The 20,110-nt window shown below is 38.0% G+C and overlaps 2 protein-coding genes across 2 annotated transcripts in view; one reads left to right on the top strand and one right to left on the bottom strand.

Moving 5' to 3' along the window:
• yipf5 (Yip1 domain family, member 5) overlaps positions 1–20,110 on the top strand; it is a 174,569-nt gene that overhangs the window by 57,785 nt on the left and 96,674 nt on the right. The gene's annotated exons all lie outside the window — the stretch shown is intronic.
• Positions 13,672–20,110, bottom strand: part of kctd16b (potassium channel tetramerization domain containing 16b) — an 83,956-nt gene continuing 77,517 nt past the window's right edge. Inside the window, exon 2 of the mRNA XM_061055167.1 lies at positions 13,672–19,144. Within this exon, the coding sequence (XP_060911150.1) occupies positions 18,681–19,144 (464 nt within the window). The 3' untranslated portion in view covers positions 13,672–18,680. The remainder of the gene's footprint in view (positions 19,145–20,110) is intronic.

Here is a 20,110-nt window from a genome sequence, read left to right as displayed (position 1 = left end):
AGCGTCTTTTCAATAGTTAATGCACAGTCAATTATTGGATTAATAACTTAAGATGGTTGTCAGGCAATATGTGCAATCATAATAGATAGTGATAAAAAAAATCAAGAAGAAACAACATAAGCTGTAAAGGACAACAAGGACCAACTGACTTGAGTCTCAAGTGTATAACTGCTAAATAAACATGTCACTGACACAGATTGCATGAATTGCACATGAAATGGTTAATAAAAGCTTCAACTGTAAAGTAATGCGATTTCATTTTTTCGCCGTGCGACAAAACACAGCTAAGATAAAACCAATAACTTGTTTTCTTATGCTTGGCTGATGGGGGGACTAACCTTAAAACCTCTATATGATGCTCTGTCAATTGTCTGAATGGCAACAGCATTAGGAGTAGGCGGTAAAATCAGGCATAGGGTTGTCTGGTCTGGGGGGTTCCTGAAGACACACAACAAGTCATGATGTCATGGCACACTTTTTCCGGCCGATATTCTAACCCGAAATGAAGCATGTTAAAATTTGGCCGATTTCTAGTTGTGTAAGGTGAGAGTACATCTTAAGTGCACACTTCACTCTGTATTCAAGAGCAACATCAGACTACCATATACATGATGTTGCTTTAATCTTCTAGTATGTGAACTTTGACAATCATGGATACCACATTTTTTATTTCAATTAAATAATTTTCCTTTTACAAAAAGGATAGATAAGAAATAAAGAGTTCAATAACCCACACACAAATCTAATTTAATGAATGTGTTCACATACATTTCTGTGTTGTATTGAATCTAATTTGAACAGGGAGCATTTATTAAGATTAAGATTGCTTAATGTGTGTTGTGACCCTCTTAATGCTTTCTTAATGTAGTTTCACATTTCTACCACTAGATTTTATGCTTAAGCTTCATCAAAGCTGTGCTTATATTTACACCGAGCCTACTGTATGTGTAATTACAAGTTCTTACACAATCATTACACACAGATCTGTTGGAATATGTGCTACTTTGTGGTGTTTTTTCAACTGAATGATCATGCTAATAATAATGATGAATAATAAATGATTATTTTGGTTTATTTAGCTTTTTTTGATTTTCTGTATCAGCACTTGATAGGTAGCTACCCAGCTGTTGTCATTCCAGCTGACATGAGTCCACAGCCTACTATTATTGGCTGTTATCTCCCTCAAGGTAAAATTTGTTTCGCGCAGGAATGAATTGAAATCTGTGCCGTGGACCTGCTCTCCATTTCCCAAACTTATCGGTGACATATCTAATTCATGTACCTTGCTGCAGTCTCCCTGAGGACATCTCACTGCCTCTCTTTTATTGATATTTATGGTGTGATGCTGTCTGGGTGCGGGGACTGTGACAGCTCACTCTCTAAAGCAGCACTTGGATTGTTTGCTGCCGTGCTCAAAGCAATAATGTATTTGTCACCCACTGCCAAACGCCATACTCTCAGCCGTTCATCTTTCCATGCTCCATGGTCTGTACAACAAAGGAAAAGTATGTCCTACTTTCCTGTGGCAGGAATGGAAATTGATGTCTGAATTTTTGGGGTAACTGCAGGCCTTTATTACAGAATCAATTGGCGTAGTGTTTTCTACTTTGAATGTAGAGGCTGTACATATAAAGTGGTCGCAATGCATGAGCTAGAGGTGGAAATGTGACGGTGTACTTCTTCCCTACAATTACTACACTGCTTGTAATTACTAGTGGTTATTATTTATTATAGTAGTATCCGTTGTTCTTATTGGAAAAACTAAGCTAATAATGTACTTCAGAAGTTTGCAGAAGTTTAACCTAGCATGCTTAGACTGCAGTACTTGTATGCACACAGTTTCCAGTACAATTTGGTAAAAGTGAACAAAATTGTGTTCGGTTTACTTTTACAACAGCTGCATTTCTACTGCAGGAACTTTCCCCAGGGACTACGGACTACGGTACTAATTGTGATTCCAATCTGGTCTAAATAAAGCCCCAGGCACCCGCTCCTCGAGGAGTACTTTTTGAAAGTAGCCTACAGGGACGTTGGGGATAAGCCTTACAGCACTGAATTTTTCTGATTGGTCCAGTTGTCTGAACTTGCGGAAACCTGTTAGAGAAACAACTAGTTTGTTCGATGGGATGCCAAACCATTCCTAAACATTTACTCAGGAAGCAGTTGCAATCCTAATATCCTAATTCACAAGTTAACTCAGCCTTTATTACGGGAGAGTGTATGGGATAAAGTAAGAAAGATCTTTATGAATCAGTTGTACCTTTTTAAATTTCAACAAACTCATTTACAAAAATACTTAGGAGTATTTAGACAGTGATGGAAAAGCTGACAACAAGGGACTGGAGAACCCTTTTAGTTCCTTGAAAGAAAGGCTCCTTGAACTAAAGGTCTGGGTTACTTTTGAAGAAAATACAGCTAAACATAGTGCTTAAGAGAATGACTAATCATCTATAGGCCTGTTTCACTACTTCCTTGGACTTTGTTTTCCTTTGCCAGTAAAGATAAACAGTGTTACTTTGGGGCTTGTGTAACTCAGGGGCAGTAGTAGCTCAGTCTGTCGGGAGTTGGTGCGGGAGTTGGTGCGGGCCAATTGGTGTGGCAGCAGGAGGAGTGCCAGTTCACTTCCTGAGCACCGAACACCCAACTGCTCCATCGCTCTTTCATGTGCAGCCCCTCACTCATACCTGCTTCATCGGTACATATCCATAGGATCCTGCTTGTGCATGTGTGTGTTTTTCAGCCTTTGTGTGTAGCATGTCTCAACAACAGAGTGTAAAAGTTATTTCCCCTCGTGAGATTAATAAAGCGTGCTTCTTTGATGGGTACAGTGTCAACGCAACAGGTTGTTTACAGACTATTTATTTGACATTCTTCCATGACACAGCCTGAGTTTGAAGCATGCTTGGGCTAATTGTGACTGGACAAGAGGACACCTGCCTGTATTGCACTTAGTCACATTGAGTGTTTCTGTGCTCTGACTTTCACAGCCTTTGTTGTATTCCAGCTGGTTGAAGGCAGCTCTATCAGAAATAAATCTATCATATCTTGAATAGATTAAGGCAGAGTCTATTTTTAGAGAGCTGAGCATAGTGAGATATTCTCTGTGCAGCATGGTGCATTAGTCTCTAACAAAAGTTGAAAGGAGTAGAATTGCTGGAGCAGAAAGATTGGAACTTCCTCTTGTGGTGGCTTGAATGGAGGCAAAACTGTGACAATGATGTCACGGCAGAGACCGAGGCATTCAAATGGAGATCAGTGTGGGATTGGCCTTGTTAGAATATTTTCCACCTAAAAATGAAGCCCTGTCAACATAAATGCTCGCTCCATCCGTTCCTGTCTCTTTAGGGCACAGACCTAATCAGTGAATACATTAAATGTGATTGGCTGGCTTTCGTGCAGATGCATCCAACCTCTAGTAGATCTTATTCCTGTAATGACTGAGCCGATTTAATTGGATAGATGAAAGGGAGAGCTCTGCCACAGTATTCTAATAGTTGGAGTTATTGCGTCTGATTTGTCACCCAGTGGCAGCAAGAAAGCATCTCACATTGGAGGCGCCTGCGGTTACCGCACTAAAATAAAAAGCTTCCTTCCTTTGCTGCCAGCTTTCTCCATGTAATCACTTGACGGGGAAAGAAATCATAATTGGTATGATGACTGAGCTGTGTAGCAATATGGAAGTCCAGTCTAATCTGTCAAAATAGACTGCCATGTTGAATATCAACAGAAATGAGGCTGCATATGGGTCTGAAATCGTCAAAAACAGATGTTGCAATCACACTTTGACTGTTTTATTCCATTTAGGATGAATATTGTAAAACAACTCAACACAATTTCAATTTTCCAACAACAAGCAATTTTCTTTCAAACCAAATCCAACCGTTTCCATTTTCAGTTCCAGTTTTTCTGACTCTGTGTTTCATGGGACGTACAGTCAGATTAGTATTAGTATAATGCCTTTTTGAGGTTCTATTTCTTTGTTAGCTGCATGGTTATCTCAACTCAGTGCTGAATAGATTTGACTGCCATCAGCAAGTTATGCTGCCCACAATCATGTGTCAATATCGGGAACACAGCAGGGTCAACAAATGAAGAGATTTGTTTCTTTGTTGTCATTGGGATCATTTTACTTTACTATACAGTAATAAAACAAGCTCTTTAATTTATTTATACTAGCAGATCTACCAGGAAACAGCCTTTTTTTGCCTGGCAATAATGCTCATTCTTCATCAAGCCATGCACGCTCTGACTGTGTTTCTGTTTATAGATCTATATTATATATTTGTCATTGTAAGACTTAACTTCTCTGTACTCATTTCTGTCCTTGTCCTGCTTTAACACCTGCATTTCTCCTTTGGGGATCAATAAAGTATTATCTTATCTTATGATTAGAGCCTGGACCACTGCAAGAGTTCTATTCCGTTTATTGGGTTAATATTGACTTTCAATATAATAAAAATCCTCCCTAAATCAAAAGCAATTCCCAAATCTATCTCCTCCCAGTGTGCAAACTGAAGGTGTGCAGCAGGTAGAGAGAGAGAGTAGAGTCAGGGGGGAGAGAGAGAAGAGGGCCGGCCGTAACAGTGGACACACAAACTCTTTTACTTCAAAACTTTAAGAGCGATGCTTTTGAAATAGTTTATGAGTGCTTATACTGCTGGCACCGCTTTCTTAATTGACCTCAAAATAGAAATCTTTCTTTTTTCCTTATAGCATCCACATCACACACTGCATTGAAAAAAATAAATGTAAACTAAATGTTCACAAAAAATTAGCTATGGATAGCTAAGCCAGCCATGCATTCATCCAAGCATCTATTTACACCATCAATATGTCTGCAAGCTGTTAAGGGATCTTTTGTATTGTTAGACTATTCTTCTTGGGTAGTTTTGGTTGGAGGTGTCAAGAGCGACGACCCATTACGTGGTTGGTTCGGCACCTTCCTGACTTTTGTTCTTTTTGGCCGGGTCTCCAGCCACTTTTGTTTCTTTAGTTTGTATTTATCCTTGATTACTGTGGGTTGGATATTTACATTGAATAAAGCCCAGGTTTTAAAACCTTATACCTGTTTGTCGTCCTTTATGTCCCGGTCTCCATTATTTTGAGCCTTGATTTTATTATATTTGTTAAGGAGGCCCTAATGTCCATGAAGTGAGGCAATAAACATCTGGTGTTCATAGTCAAGAGGAGCAATGCAGACAAAAATCTGTTCTGTTTGTCACTCAAAAACTTGGACAATTCTTTGATTTAAAATCAGCATTTATGTAATTACTGTGAATACAATTTTCAGGAATAAAATCTGACAATAATTTTGGATTTGATATAACTGTATTACAGATAATGGAACCATCTTTCCTAATGAGCTCTGAGTGCATGAAGAAGTAAGTCATTTGTTAGCCTGCTCCTGTCGGCCCTGAGCGGCTGACCCTGGGTTGATGCTTTGGGAGTTGGGCGTCCCTTAATCTCAACAGCATTCACCTTACTAACCTAACACAGAGCCACACTCAGCTTCCAGGCTTCATATAATAATAATAATATGATAATAACTTGACTGCAATATTGGCAGACTTCAGTCTTTTCCACCTTTAAAATCCCAAGATGACTCCTTGGCGGTGATTAACAGGTGTCCACATAAAGGACGGGCTGTTTCCAGGGCAGTCCAGTCAGCCTTTTACAACAGCTTCTTTGTTGCTTTAACGTGGTGGTTGTCAGGTTTCACACTTAAGTTTAATGTTGCTGTCGCTCTGCCCATTAAAGGGAAGGGTTTATTTTAGAGTTTAAGTATTTTCTATGAACAGAAGCTGCAGAATGTGACTTTCCTGGTTATGCAGCATTCTGCAGCTTATTGATCAGGCAATGTTAATCAGGAATAAGGCAACATATTCATAAAACAGAGCCCAAAAAATTGTGTAGGCTTTTCAAATCACCGGAACTTTGAAATGAAATTCAACAGAATTAATAGTAAGTTGGTTCTTTAGACTTGAGCTTCTATTTTTTTTAGGTTTTCTGGTCAGATTATTTTCTACTTACTTATAAATTGAAATTGAAAAATACAAATTCAATGTACTCTTTGCTTTGAAACAAACTGAACACCTCCATCTTTAAGCGGAGGCCGAAGTTCTAAAAATAACAAATCTTTTTTTTCTCCCACGCATAATTAGGGATGTAATGAGTCTCAAGGAGCTGCTTCTTTGGCTTGTTTTTACCATTGTGCATCCTTTTTTTTTGATGCATCAAAATATATCCTGTTTTTTCCCCTTGTGTGAACTACTTTGTTTGTCCTTCCTGCACTTTCTATATAATTTGTCTTACTGCCCAAAAGTAGCCTGTGTGTGCTTGAACTCAAATCAGTATTTCAGTACATTCCTGTCAATCATTGTAATCAATGCTTTTCTTCGTGGTCGTTTCATTTTTCCCCTGGTATTTTGAGTCCTTTAATGAAGTTAGTTACTCTTGTGAAATTAAGGATCACAGCTAACACACTGTAACACAACCACAAGGTGTAAGGGCACTGAATAATAAATGAATAATAAATAATAAACATATTATATACTCTGACGGTACTGGGGAGAGAGACAGAGGCAGCAAGCATTTGATTATGGACATAAATGTGGAGGCAAAACGAGACATTATCTTCATGATCATCTGCTTTTGTCATATGAACGATTACTAGGTCATTCGTCACAGAGTTCCACATAGTATTTTTTTGGACAAAATTATTTGTGGAGACAAGTCAGCAGTAATAAGGATATTAGTCCAGATGTCCACTGTCATGTAATGTCCACTGAAAACTTTTCACTTGTTCTTTTCCTGTCACTTTTGTCCACTTTGGCAGTTTTTGGCACATTTTCTGGTGCAATGGACTGGTTACTATATAGCATTGCCACCACATCAGTGCAATGCTGTAATTGCAGTAAGAAATGACAAATTCAGGAAATGTTGTCCTTGGAAAACAGTGTTCTTCATGAAAACACTGACCAGACTTCTGCAGTGTAACAAAGTAAGGGCTGGATGAGATGCAGCAAGCAATCAACAGAATTAACTTCATGTAGCCTTTACAGTTAACTAGCATCAAAATAAACTACAGCAATAAACTAAATCAAATGCACATTCTACCACTTGCCTTCAAGTGGTTACTGGAGGAGATTACGTAGCTAAGTATAGTAAGTACCATGGACAGCACCTGGAAAGCATAGCAGAAAGACCATAATGGCTGCAAGGAAAAATATCAGGCCGAAATCTGAGGATTATACTGCAGACAGTAAGATACAAGAATATTATTTTATGGAAAAATTCAAATTAAATGTATTTTAAAGAAAACATACAGCATGGACTAAAGGTAAAATCAAGAAAAGGGTTGACTTTACAAACCCCCATGACAAAAAGGATTTTGCATTTGCAAGACAAGACTTGTGCATCAGTATGCCACTGTATTTGTTTCCCAGCCATGCTGTGCATAGTACAGTTAATTACAGTGCTTGTATTAGTGAGCATCCTATAATTATTTGACAAGAGTGTTACATAAATAGTCACAGTCTTGCAGCGTAACTAACAGGGCCTGTTCACTCCGTGTAAAACAGACACTAAATTTACCACACAATAACGCACACACACACACACACACACACACACACAGTAATGGTTACACACATAAACAACAGTTTGCACAGACCCTGCTGACTAAAGAGATTTAAAGGTGGTTTTGCACCAAATTGATGAAGCATGTTAGATTCTATCACCAAAGGGCACATTAATTAACACATTAAATAATACAACATGGTGCAATATTAATATCTCACAAAGTGCTACCCCTACCCCCAACCCCATAAGATATGCATGCAGTGTGTGTATTTGAAAGCATGTACATAAAATAAGATGCTTTGCATGTGTTTTACAAAATAATTTCTTCTTTCTTCTATGTTGGGGTAATTCAAAACTGCAACCTGACCTCATCTAAACTGGATAAGGTGAACAAAATGAGATGAGTACATCAAAGTAGAAGAATAAGGGTCGCTTTGACTATAGGTAAATAATCATATGTAATTATATTCAGGGGAGGTTGTTATCATACTTGTGAAAGTTAGAGAACTTGGAAAAAAAATATAAGTTTAACTCCCAGCCTGCCCACACCCTTTGACTATAACTATGACTATATTCATTGCAGAGAAAATAACAGTTATTATGATATTATGATGATTGCAAAAGATTCCTAGAACAGCTTTCAGTGCTCAGGTCGTCACTAATGGGGGTTGAAAACGTTTCTGCTGCAGTTACGATTAAGAGCCAACAACACAATGGAAGCTGACAAAGAAAAAAAAAGATATTTTTTTGGCACTTGTATAATTTGGCACTCTGTATTGAGTCATTAAAGATGCTTTGAAATAATTTTGTGGAATAACATTAGGGTCCAATATTCAAGGACTTCACACAACACTAATGATTGAGCTGTCTTGAGCGGAATGGCTTCGTTGATCCGCAGCAAAGACACACAAGCTGTCAACAGCAGAGCAGCCAAATATTATGAGTCAACTCATCTAAAAATAAACCAGGTCAAAAAAAGACTGTAGATGGAGTGCTAGGGAAGAGTCGACTTTTAGAAGCGTATCTTTTTGTCTTAGCCTTGTGTCTGAGTTTAAAGAGATATAACTCCTCCAAGATTCCACTTGTAAGCTTTAACTTCTTGCTCTTGATCTTCATAACTATCAACAGAGCATTCAAACAATACAATAAAGCTAAATGTCAATATTTAATAGATGACAAAGCTTTTCATAGATGCAGAAAAAATAAGTCAGAGAAACGTATGGAGTACTGTTTGTAACACATGTTCTATAATGTTCTCAAAGTATGTAAACTCAAGGATTTACATACATCACTCATGGCACTCAAATGACTTCACAACAAGCGACAGAGCCAAGGTTTTCGTTTTCCATAAGAGTAAAGATATGTACTTACTGGTCCTGTTTTTCTATTGATTTCTGAATAAGATTGAATTTCATGTGAGGTCAAGGATGTATAGATTTTTTTTCACTAAATACAATATCACTTCATAGATTGTGAGAAGAATCAAACCTTCTGGAGCACCCTCCAGAAAACATCATCTGTCTCTAAACAAACTAAAGAGAAACATGTATAGTTCATTTCAACAACACCCACTTCTCAAGTACATTTAGCATGCATACGTACTGACCCTTTTATTATTCCTCAGTCTGAACAACAGAGGACTTATGGACTGGAGTTAATTGTGATCCCTCTAACTTGAAATGGTGTTTCTTCTAATTTTGACAACACACTCTATAAACAAGTACTAGTTTGCTGAATGATCCTGTAATTGATTTTTGGTTGTGAGGAACACCGGATCTAAAACTTTTAAACCAATGCAAATCATCCACCAAATCAGAAAGTATGAAACTGGACCATTTCATCCAATGATCAATACATCTTGCAGTCTGGAATGTTTGATAAGAATCAATTTATTAATTAATAAAAAAAAGTTTATCAATTTATGAATTGCATAATGTGTTGGAGACTATATGAAGAAATATCTCTGAAAAACTCAGATTTTGTTCAGTTGTAAAGTCCCATACCGGTCTGTCCTGACAAAAAATGTACATGGCTATTCTGTATTGACTGATTTTCTCTTTTTCCCCTTTATCAATCTTTAAATACTAAATTTCCTTTGTGTATAATGTGCAACTCAAATAAATGTGTTTTTCTATCAAAATAATGACCAGTTTAACAATTTACAGAGAAAATACACAGTCATTTACTCTCATGAATAACTAGAAAGTGAAATATCATCAGCAGTTCCTTAGCAGCAGATCCACAGATTTAATCCGGCATCAGATATTCTGATTTAGAGAATAAACATTGCATCATACAAGACTACAGCACTTGCCTAATACGACATAAAAAAGGAAAGCAAGAAATGTATTAAAAATTATGTTTTAAAATGATTTCCCTCTTAAAAATGTCCAATGTCTGTTTCATCAAACAAGTAAGAAATTGAAAGGAAACTAAATGTAAAATAGATACACACGATTAGAAATGTTTCTTTAAATTATCCCTGTCTGCAGCTATAAATGTACACAATCATTTATTTTCACCTGAACTCAAAATACCATCAATAAATATTTATCAAATAAAATGTTCTTTTACTGTTCTTCTTCATTGGGTCTCATGTCAGTAACAAAAAGTGTAGAGGCCATGTGGACTACCAGAGATGATTAATGCAGACTCTAACTTCAATCACACATACTGACGGCACATTAAAGGTTCCCTGTGAAGTTTTCTTCTAACAAACACTGCACCATTTACTCTCAGAAAATGAAGTGTGTGAATTATTTAGGACTTACAGAGATTTGCTGCCTAGTCAAAAATATTGCAATGCTGCATTTATTCAGTATTTAGAAACAGTGTTTATTTTTTATTTATATTTTTTTGCATCCACTCCTCACAGCAATAAAGTGTTATGAACTCTAACAAGCAGTAGAGCAAACATGAGTCATAATGCACATATTACATACTGTAGGTAAAATGCAGAGTCCTTTATCTTAATATTTTTAATGGTCAAAAAGACCAATAGTTTTACAGTTGCTCTTTCCTTTTTTCACTTCAAAATGATGTACAGTGATTTTCATGAACAGAAGTATTTTTTTTATGTAATTTGGAGAAAGCTAATGGGTCTTAAGTAATATATCTATATTTTGCATAAAATAATATTGGGGGTACATTGAGAAGAAGCTTTTGCTGGGTCAATAAGCTAAAAGTTTGTTGGTATTGTAGTGGAGTGGTTAGGAGAACAGCAGCCTTGAAGCTGACCGAAATAGGATGTTTTTCAACCCTTGTTATCTGCTGCAGCTAACTTTCTAGCCTTGATAGCTATTAAGCTATCGAGGCTCAAAGTTGACAGAAGGACACCTTTCTCGAGTGGGTGCTTGGTTCCTACCTCCAAAAAGCAAGGTGAGGAGGAAAGCTAATGTACTAGTAGGTTGTTTCTCAAAATTCTGCACCTCTTGTGATTTCCAACTTTTCTAAATCTATATATTTTGTTAGGCTACTGTCTGACATTAATTTACTGTGACCTATAGCTCATGAGTTGATGGGCATGAATTATCCAATTAGGATTCTGCTTAAAGCAAAGGTTGTTTTTTTCAAATTATTTTGTTTTAGGACAAACCTCTTGGATTCTTATATCATAATCTAGTTATAGTTGGACTTTAGTGTCATTAAATTATATAAACAGGCTTGAAGTATTGGCTAACTGAAGAAGCCTGGCAGATGTGATGTTTGGTTTGCTCTGACGTCAAACACAGGGAAGCAAGATTAATAACTCAGCTGCTCTCAAATCTTGCAAATCTCCCTGATGTCATTGTCTTAGTTAACCCTAAACTGACATGTCTGTTGTATGGCTGTTAACAAGACTGCTGTATTGTGTGACTTTTATTGCACAGCAAGTGATTTTGGGCTTGCTTCAGTTCACAAAGAAAAAGAGATAACACATTAAACGCCCTTTTTACTAATCTTGTCAATGCGATAGTGGCTCCAGGACACTACTGAAGCAGGATCAGCCTTTTGTGCAGGAAGGCTTGTACCATTGTTTGCTCCACAATGCCTGGCTGTGTGCAGCATTCAGCTGTTTTGCTGAGAAAGTCGTCCCCGGCTCGTGGTAACAATGGCGATACACATGGCTGATCTGATTGCGGCGCAGGAGCAGCTCGCTTTCATCGGTGATGCTGGGAAACTGATCATGTAGCTGGAGCTCTTATCTCTGAGATGGATTCTGACGGCTAACATAGGCTCCCTGCACTTCCTCCTGTTCCTTTTTTTCCATAGCTCTTAATCTTTTATTTCCTTTTCCGCACCTTTCTCCCCTTGCCATTGCTCTGTTGCTCCTTACTTGTCTCCTTCCCTCCTCCACCTGTCTCTGCACCTGCTTTTTGTTTAGTTTATGCTCCGTCTCCGCCTACAAAGTGCCTTATTTTATCCACATTTCTGTGACTTATCTTTTTATCCATTCATATTCCCTTGCTCCCTTCAGTCTTTATTTCTTCTGTCTACCAAGCCTGCTTTAGAGCCCTAAACCACTCCCTCCTTCTGCTGCAGACAGATGTATTTGCCTCCCCTTTACTGCACCCTCCATCCTATTCCTAACCCAACCTATCCCTTTTTTTCAAACTCTTCATCACCTCCCTTTAACACTTCCATCCACACCCCTCATCCACCCATTTCTTATCAGTCCCTTCATCACTTGGCCAGCTCTGAGAGCCACATGTGGCCTCCATCACCTGATCTTAAGAAGATAGCTGATCCCACTGATGCTATTTTAAGCTTGTCGTGCATCCTCTCCCTCTTCTTTCCTTCCATAGAGAGCTGGCAGCCACAGAAAGGGGACATGGGACATGCATTCTTCCCTCACAACTAGACTTTCTCTTACTGATTGTGACTTTGAAATCAGTATAATTAACTGTATTGTCAGGGGAACAGCCAGTCTGACAGAAATAGCATGTTTCTCTCCATATGCCATTGCTTAAAAAGATGTTTTATTGCTTGAAGTCTTGTCAGAGGATGTGGAATTGGTAGAGGACCCATTTTAACACTGAAACTGGATTCTTTTCAAGTGTTTATGGCCATATTATTCACTACGAAGAAATATCACAGCATGATTCTTACTCTGTATTATTGTATGGTGTCTGGTTAGCAGGGGCGTGTCCGGACATTTTGCCTGCGGTTGTCAACAGAGCTGTCACGTTTCAGCACGGTAAGAACTGACTATAATGACACTACCCATGTTTAAGAAAAGGTATAATGACATATAGGCCTACAGTATTTTCATTTTCTAGTTTGATCCATATCCCATCTGTTAACATAAATGTTGCAGAGGTGTAATGGGGAAAAGAAGCGATCCCCACTCTGAATTAGATGATCTGTAGGAGACAGGCTTTATAACCAATACTGGAGCCAGTCAGTAGGGGGAGCTCCAAATGTTTTTGTTTTTTTTTCACTTTTGAGGTGCTGTTCCATTTTCCATCTGTTTACACAGTCTATGATGTTGACTAATGATGTTTGGTAAGGGGACAATTCTAATGCAAGTGTACCCCATAGGCCAAGCATATACTCCTGGAAGTCTGACTCATTTTTCAGCTCAGTTCCTTGAAGTACATTCAACACTAGAGCTTATTTACTGTGGCAGCTTGTGTTGAAAACCTTACCTGGTCTGTGTAGTCTTTCTGTAAGCCTTAGCCTGAGTCATTCGTGTTTTTTAAACATTAGGAAGTTTTGGCTTCCTGAAAGATGATACACAGTGGGGATCCCTTCTTCACCCCATAACGCCTCCATATTGAGGGTTATATGTATGACATAAATATCACGCCTTGAAACAGCAGCCTGAATATGGCCACAGACGACTGGACTGGCTTCCTCAACCACAGACTGGAACACCAATATTACACCGGAATCTATATGAATGTCTGAAGGCATAATGACAGCAGCAGAGCTTGGTTATGGCGCTGTAGCTGAACTGCAGTCTGAAACAGACTTGTGAAGGATTAAACATGCAGTATCACATTTGTAAGGTAATGTAATCTTTCCGGTAATGTGTTGACCACGGACGTTTTTTTTTTTAACCACCACAACAAAAGCTGATGAGAACTGAGAAAGGAAAAAAAGTCTTAGTCACTATACAGAATGTCTTGTTTATTGGTTGTTGTCATACAATTTCAAAATGACCATATGCTTTGTATCTAAAGACTTTCAGATGAATTGTGTTGTCTCTAAAGGCAGACAAAATAACACCTGTAATACAGGGCAGCTCTCACCATGGAGGTTTTGACTGTTCATGAATAATATTCATTTTGTATCTAGAAGTAAATGTGCATTCAATTTCGAGATCAAAAAACTTTAAGACATCTTCTTAATACTTTATTATTTATCAAAATAGCAGTTATTATGTTGTGACTAATTCATAGTGAAACAAATATTTCCCCGGTGAGAGTCGTTCTGTTTTGCAGGAGCTCGGTCACTCTGCAGAGTTGACTTTTTATCTGATAATGTTATACACCTGTGAGGGAACAGCAGACACTATCAACACATTTGTGCTTATCTTTTTTTCTTTTTTTTTTCTTCTTTTTTTTTTGCAGCTTTTCATTTTTCTGTTAAATATCATTTTTGACATAATCTTTTCCACAAGAACAGACTAAGTTAAAAATCTGTTATAGGTTTCTTATACCAACATGCTCACAATGTTTCTGAACCATTTTTTCTTTTTTACTTTTTAGTGTCAGAACAACAACAATCAAAACAGACGCCCTTTGTTTTTGAACAGCATGTGCCTGATCTACCACTGTGGTGTCAGAATAACGTGATTTCCTTTGTTGATCGCAGGCTTGTCAGGGGGGGGAGAAAAAAAACAGGCCTGCAAACAGTCATTTGAACAGGCTTCACTTGCAGTGCGTGACTATATCTGCAGGGAAGAAAATCACAGTCCGGCACTCCAAAATGATATAAATCAATGAACTCAACATTATTTCACAATCTCTCTTTTTTTCATACATCACAATTGACAAAAAAGCAGTCATTATCGATAAAATGTACTTCATCTGCTGTTCTTTTCAGACACAAAGAACTGAATATTGTCTCAAGTGCTCTAAAGGTGAAAACTGGTCAACTTGACATACAATCATTCACGCTCAAGAGTTGTGCATGTAAGGTGATTATTAACATATATATTTTTTTCAAATACTTTCTTGTTTTGTGTTTCTTTATTAACTTTATACATTGTGCAAAAACAGCTGTAGTCTACTCTAGAAGGCCACCGGGTGTCTTGGTATTAATTTTCCCTCTGTGTATGTTCAACGGCACATTTTTTTTTCTGACTTAAATTCCACCAGATATTTTTCTGACTGATAAATCTCTAAGTTCAACCATGTCTTAGAAAACAAACCCAATGCATTTTTTTTAAAATTGCAGGCAGAGTCAAGCAAACATGATCCTTCATTTATACTTCTTTTTCCCTTAAATTGGGCTGAATATAAACAGCACACGACTAACGACTGCAGATGTTGAAGAAAACACAAAAAGCTACGCAAAACTTCTCTTTCACCTTTACTATAATTCAAGAATCAACTGTTTACTTTACTTGGATAGTTGACAGACCATTATTGTACCAGCAACTTGAATCACTTTGATTATGGGTAATATGAGACCAAACTTTTCTATGCTCTTATGCTGAAAGGGAGCTATTTCCTCCTGTTATCCAAAGAAAGAAGCATTTTCTTTGGGTTTAGGCTAGAAAAATCCACTGGGATGGATATACATTTGGATATATTGCAGTCAGTGTTGGTGTTTGTTGGCTTTAACTCCAGCATATGTCATTTAATCTGAAACAGGCTGTGAATTTTTAGTCCATAATAGCAGCTTTATCTTGAAGGGCGACTGTATGCCTGCAAGATAACTGGTTGGGAAACCAACAATTGCAAAATAAAGATGCTTCATTTAATATTTGTTTGCTAATAGATTGCATTAAATTCATTTTTAAGACGTCTCTATAGTCTTGCCTGTCAGTTCATACTGTCTCTCTTTCTTCATTTTTTTTTTTATAATTGAGGGAAAATGTCTTTGAATCCTGCACTTTTCCCCCAATGTGGATGTAAACACCCTTAAACAGTGTAAGACGCTGTAAGTCAGCACATTGGCCACATAGTCGGAGTTTCATTACAAATCCAATGTTCTGGAGAGCACAGCCTGAAGAACAAAAAAGAAAACATATCACCATCCGAACACTCTCTGTCTGCACTGTAAAGGAACAAAAGTTTCACTGTGTTTGTGTGGAACAGTTTGTACTTAAGGGGCAATAAACTTTTCCTTTTGTTGTTTGGTTGTTTCTAAGGCCTGAATGCAATCCTTCAGATGTATTGATGGCAGTACAGCATCGAATGTGCTTGAGCGGCTGTTTGTGACACTGTTGTCTTGAAAAAAAAGCAACACGCTGATCATTTGTAATAGTGTAAATATGTCATATGTTATAGATGTGTTTTGTACTATCCCTCATGCCTGATGTCCCAACACTACATGAAAGAAACAAAAAAAGATTGGCTGTATTACATTAGCGTCAGTCTACTGCATCACTAAGAACAGAGAGCAGCCACACCTCATGGATTTGCATGTTATATACAGAGTATAATACGTTATTCTGGTTAGCTATGATTTATGGTGTTTATTTACATACGATGTGTAGTCTGGATTAACATATCTGAACTACAACTGATAAGATAAATGGCTTTAAAATGAAAATGTAATATTCCAGCAGTGTAGAAAAATAAGTCATATTCATTGTATTGACATAAGCAAAACGGTTGGTTTGTACCTAGCACCTATTGCAACCATTTTACTGCTTCCTTGAATAAGCCACAGCTGACATAACTGAATATAATTAGAATTTTCTTATTTCTCACTGTGAACCACTTCTCTCAGGGAATACATTTCTTGGGCGACATAAAGGAAATGATTCATTAAAGGGCCTCTAAGTAGAAAAATAACTATCTTAGAACATATTTAAATTGTCTTTTTATATTAACATATGAGGGATATTTCCGGATAAAATGATCTTTGAATATACTTCTGCATATTTTATTCTTCTTTTGTGTGCTATTGAGTCAACATTGTGCTTTGTAAATGATTGTTTATAAAGCCCACTCCCCTGCCCTTTAAAAGACTGCAAGTACAGATATCTGATGAGAAATTTCAGTCTAGGTTTTCTGTGAACTTTCCATTGTCTTCTCCCTTTTTATTGTCATATTTATTTATAATCATTATTAACTTTAAGCTATAAACCAATTCAGCTATATTTGAGCCTATTGACACAGATTCTCTTATCACAGCTGTTAATCATCTTTTTCAGATTTTTCCTGATTTGTACCTGATGCTGTGATAATCTAAAGCTTATTTCTTTAATAGAAGCTTTAAGTCTGAATACATTAGTCTCCATTTAGAACAAAAAGAGGGCGTGAAAGCATCCTTGTGCTTTGATTGGAGAGCATTTGCTTTAATTTGCCCCTCACAGATGTGTTGTCACAGCTGTTCAATCCTCCTTACAATATGCTCAATCCTTTCATATAATTTGTCATTTTTAAACGCCTCCCCTAAACCAGCGATTGTGATGACAATATCACTGCCTGTTAAAAGTAATTATAAATGTTATCTGATAATGTTTAAGAGCTTTAATCATCTTTCAAGTCTACCATCACAACTAAACAAAAAGAAAGGTTTATGTTTACAACACCACCGATTGACTGTGTGCTTGTGAAATTTACACTTGTTAATAACTGAATCTGCATCCTGGCAAAGTGTCAAAGTCACTCTGTCAGTAATATGACTCCAACAAGAGCTTCAAAAAAACAAAAAATTCCACCCTACTGTTTAAGTTAAATCGTCTTCTTTTAAAATAAATATCTGCTGATTTTTTTAAGCACATCAGAACAATCTGACAGAGTGAGGAGCACTTAATGAATGCATTAATAATATCTCATTTTCATTCAATACATGAACAGCTTGACTCTGTCATTAACCCATGGGCTTCATTAATATCTGTAAACAAGAGCCACATCTATCCGCTCTGTCAGTTGACCCTATCATCAATAACTATTGATTACCATGTCAACAGTCGGAGTCGAACGCATCCATCTGCATTGACTGGGTTAGCCTGTATTAGCTTGGTTAGAATGGCCACATGACTAACTGCTTTGTGACTCATGTGTTAATGAATGGGTGTTCTGCTGGTTTTGGTGTGAGTGTGAGTGTGTTAAATCAGCACTTTTCTTAATTGAACCTCTGCAAGTCCCTATGGTTTTACAATAAAATTAAAAAAAAATCACTCTTTCACTTATCCCTCACACATTAACCTGGGTGTTGCTCTGCATCTTGCCAACTCAGCTTAAATCAGTGCAATGCAGGGGCAGTTGTATCCATATGGAGTACGTTTGCAATACACGTGATACTACAAGGAGAAAATAAACTGTAGCGCTGATGAAATTGTACCTCCTCCTGCGTAAGAAGTTCCCCAAAAGTAATCGACCTAGCAGTTTTTACGCCGTCCTGGCAGCAAAGAGCTAGGGGTGTATTTATAGTGAGAGCACTGTCGGGACAGCATGAATTATTAATGGATCCTGATGCAGATTTATCGATGACCTCTAGGCCACCTGAGTGCAAACACACATACGTTAACACACACATTCATGTACTTAATCAGTGTTTTTTCTTTGTGGTTTTCCAGTAAAATGATGACGGATGACAGTGTGCACAATCCAGTAACCCGTCAATGTAGCCAATAGCAAGCCTTCGGTTGGTTGATGGGTTCATAGAGGATGTCTTTTGCCAACTTTGATTGGTCCTCAGGGATGAATTATTCAAAGCTCCGAGCATCCAGCAAGGTACAGCACATACTTACAATACATACAGTAGGTCTAAACTACACACACATACATACTACATAAGTCAATAAAGGAACAGTCCGTTTTATTAGCTCATGTGTTTACTTCCAACGCACTTGCACAAAGAGGAAGTTTCCCAAAGAAACTGGATGCAAATAAGTTTGGTGTTAGCTCCCTTTTGTTGCAAAAGTCGTGATCAAAAACATGTAAACTGATCCTTGGCCTCTTGTGTCCATTCGCCTTGTCCTGTTTCCTGATTCAGAGGCGGTACTTTCGCAGCAGGTCAGCCTGCCAGTTGTATTTCCTCTCAGGAAACCTCTCTGGGATCTTGATCTTGCGGAAGTCTTGAATGCACTTTTCCAGCTCCTCCTCCACGGTTAGCTTCTCTTTCGCAGGCCTTTTCTTGCAGGTGCTGGTGTCCCGGGAGCTTGCAGTGAGAGTGCGCAGCAAGTCACTCTTCCTCCTCTGCTCTGACTGTTGGATCATGGTGACGGGGCCTTTTTTCGGGGGCCTGTCCAAGGTTTGGACGGTGGCGCGGGGATGCGACTGGCGGCTGACTGGGCCGCGGATGACTGTTCCCTGGGGAGAGCTGGCTTCCGATTGGCTCTCGGAGCTCGAAGTAGAGAGGTCATTGAAAGAGGTGCCACTCTCGCCCTCACCATCGCCCTTGTGGTTCTTGCAGCAGCAGTCACAAGGAGGGGATGACCAACGTGATGGACCACCTGGAGTAACGAAAAACAGAGAGGGAGCTCATATTAAAAGTCTATTCAGAAGTCAGTTATTCCACCTTTCCCTTCTTGCAGGGCTTGTCTTCATAAAGAGAAAAGAACAGTAACAGAAAAAGAGTAACAAATGAGTCTGACAGCAGGAGAAAGGCAAAATACAAATCAATGAAGGCAGTCAACGATGAATAGTCAGCTTATGCCAAATGGCAAATCAACTTAAAGCGATATGGCATCAGTGACAACTGGCTTGTTTCCAGGCTAATCATGAAATGGAGCTGGCTGATGGAGTGACAAGTTGGTATTGTTCAGAAAACCCATGCTGTCATATAAAACAAATGGAAGAGCTTAAAAAATGTTTTGAAGTATTAACATGATCTTATTATACCAGCTGTAAATTAGTCACATGTCATGGCAATGGCCTTCATGTACAATGAAAGAAGACCTTGTGCAGTACAAATGAAAGGGTCCCTCATTTTTCATTTTTACAAGGAAAATAGTAGCAAACTAGAGTCAGTCAATTTCAAGAGGATTATTCAGACAAGACAAACGGGGAGCGTGTGTTCAGGGACTTTATCTTCAGTTTTTGGACTGAACACAGCGCTCTTTAATGGAGTATGTTTGTCTAAGTTTACAACTACTGATGAATATAGGATGAAACGTTACTAACGCTAAGTTTCTGATTGTTGTTATACGCAGCAACCAGCTGATACCCGTACGATAAACACTGAAAAAACGGTGAGATGAAATACAGAAAAGTCTAAACAATGCAACTATACACAATGTAATATCACTTTACAGCTCGTTTCTGCGCAGCTTTTTCATTTCTGTGAACCTTTCAGACTATTTCTTGTCACCCTCCAAAACATTTGGAATTCCTAAGTAATTATTACATTTAAATTCTCTTATAGGCAAGAGTAGAGATCTGCTCTAAACAATTGAGACAGTAGACACCAATCCCAGAGC

This window comes from Labrus mixtus, chromosome 14, assembly GCF_963584025.1.
Source record: "Labrus mixtus chromosome 14, fLabMix1.1, whole genome shotgun sequence".
Lineage (NCBI taxonomy): Eukaryota > Metazoa > Chordata > Actinopteri > Labriformes > Labridae > Labrus > Labrus mixtus.
The sequence above is the reverse complement of the archived record's forward strand: the minus strand, read 5'-3'. Positions and strand labels throughout refer to the sequence as shown.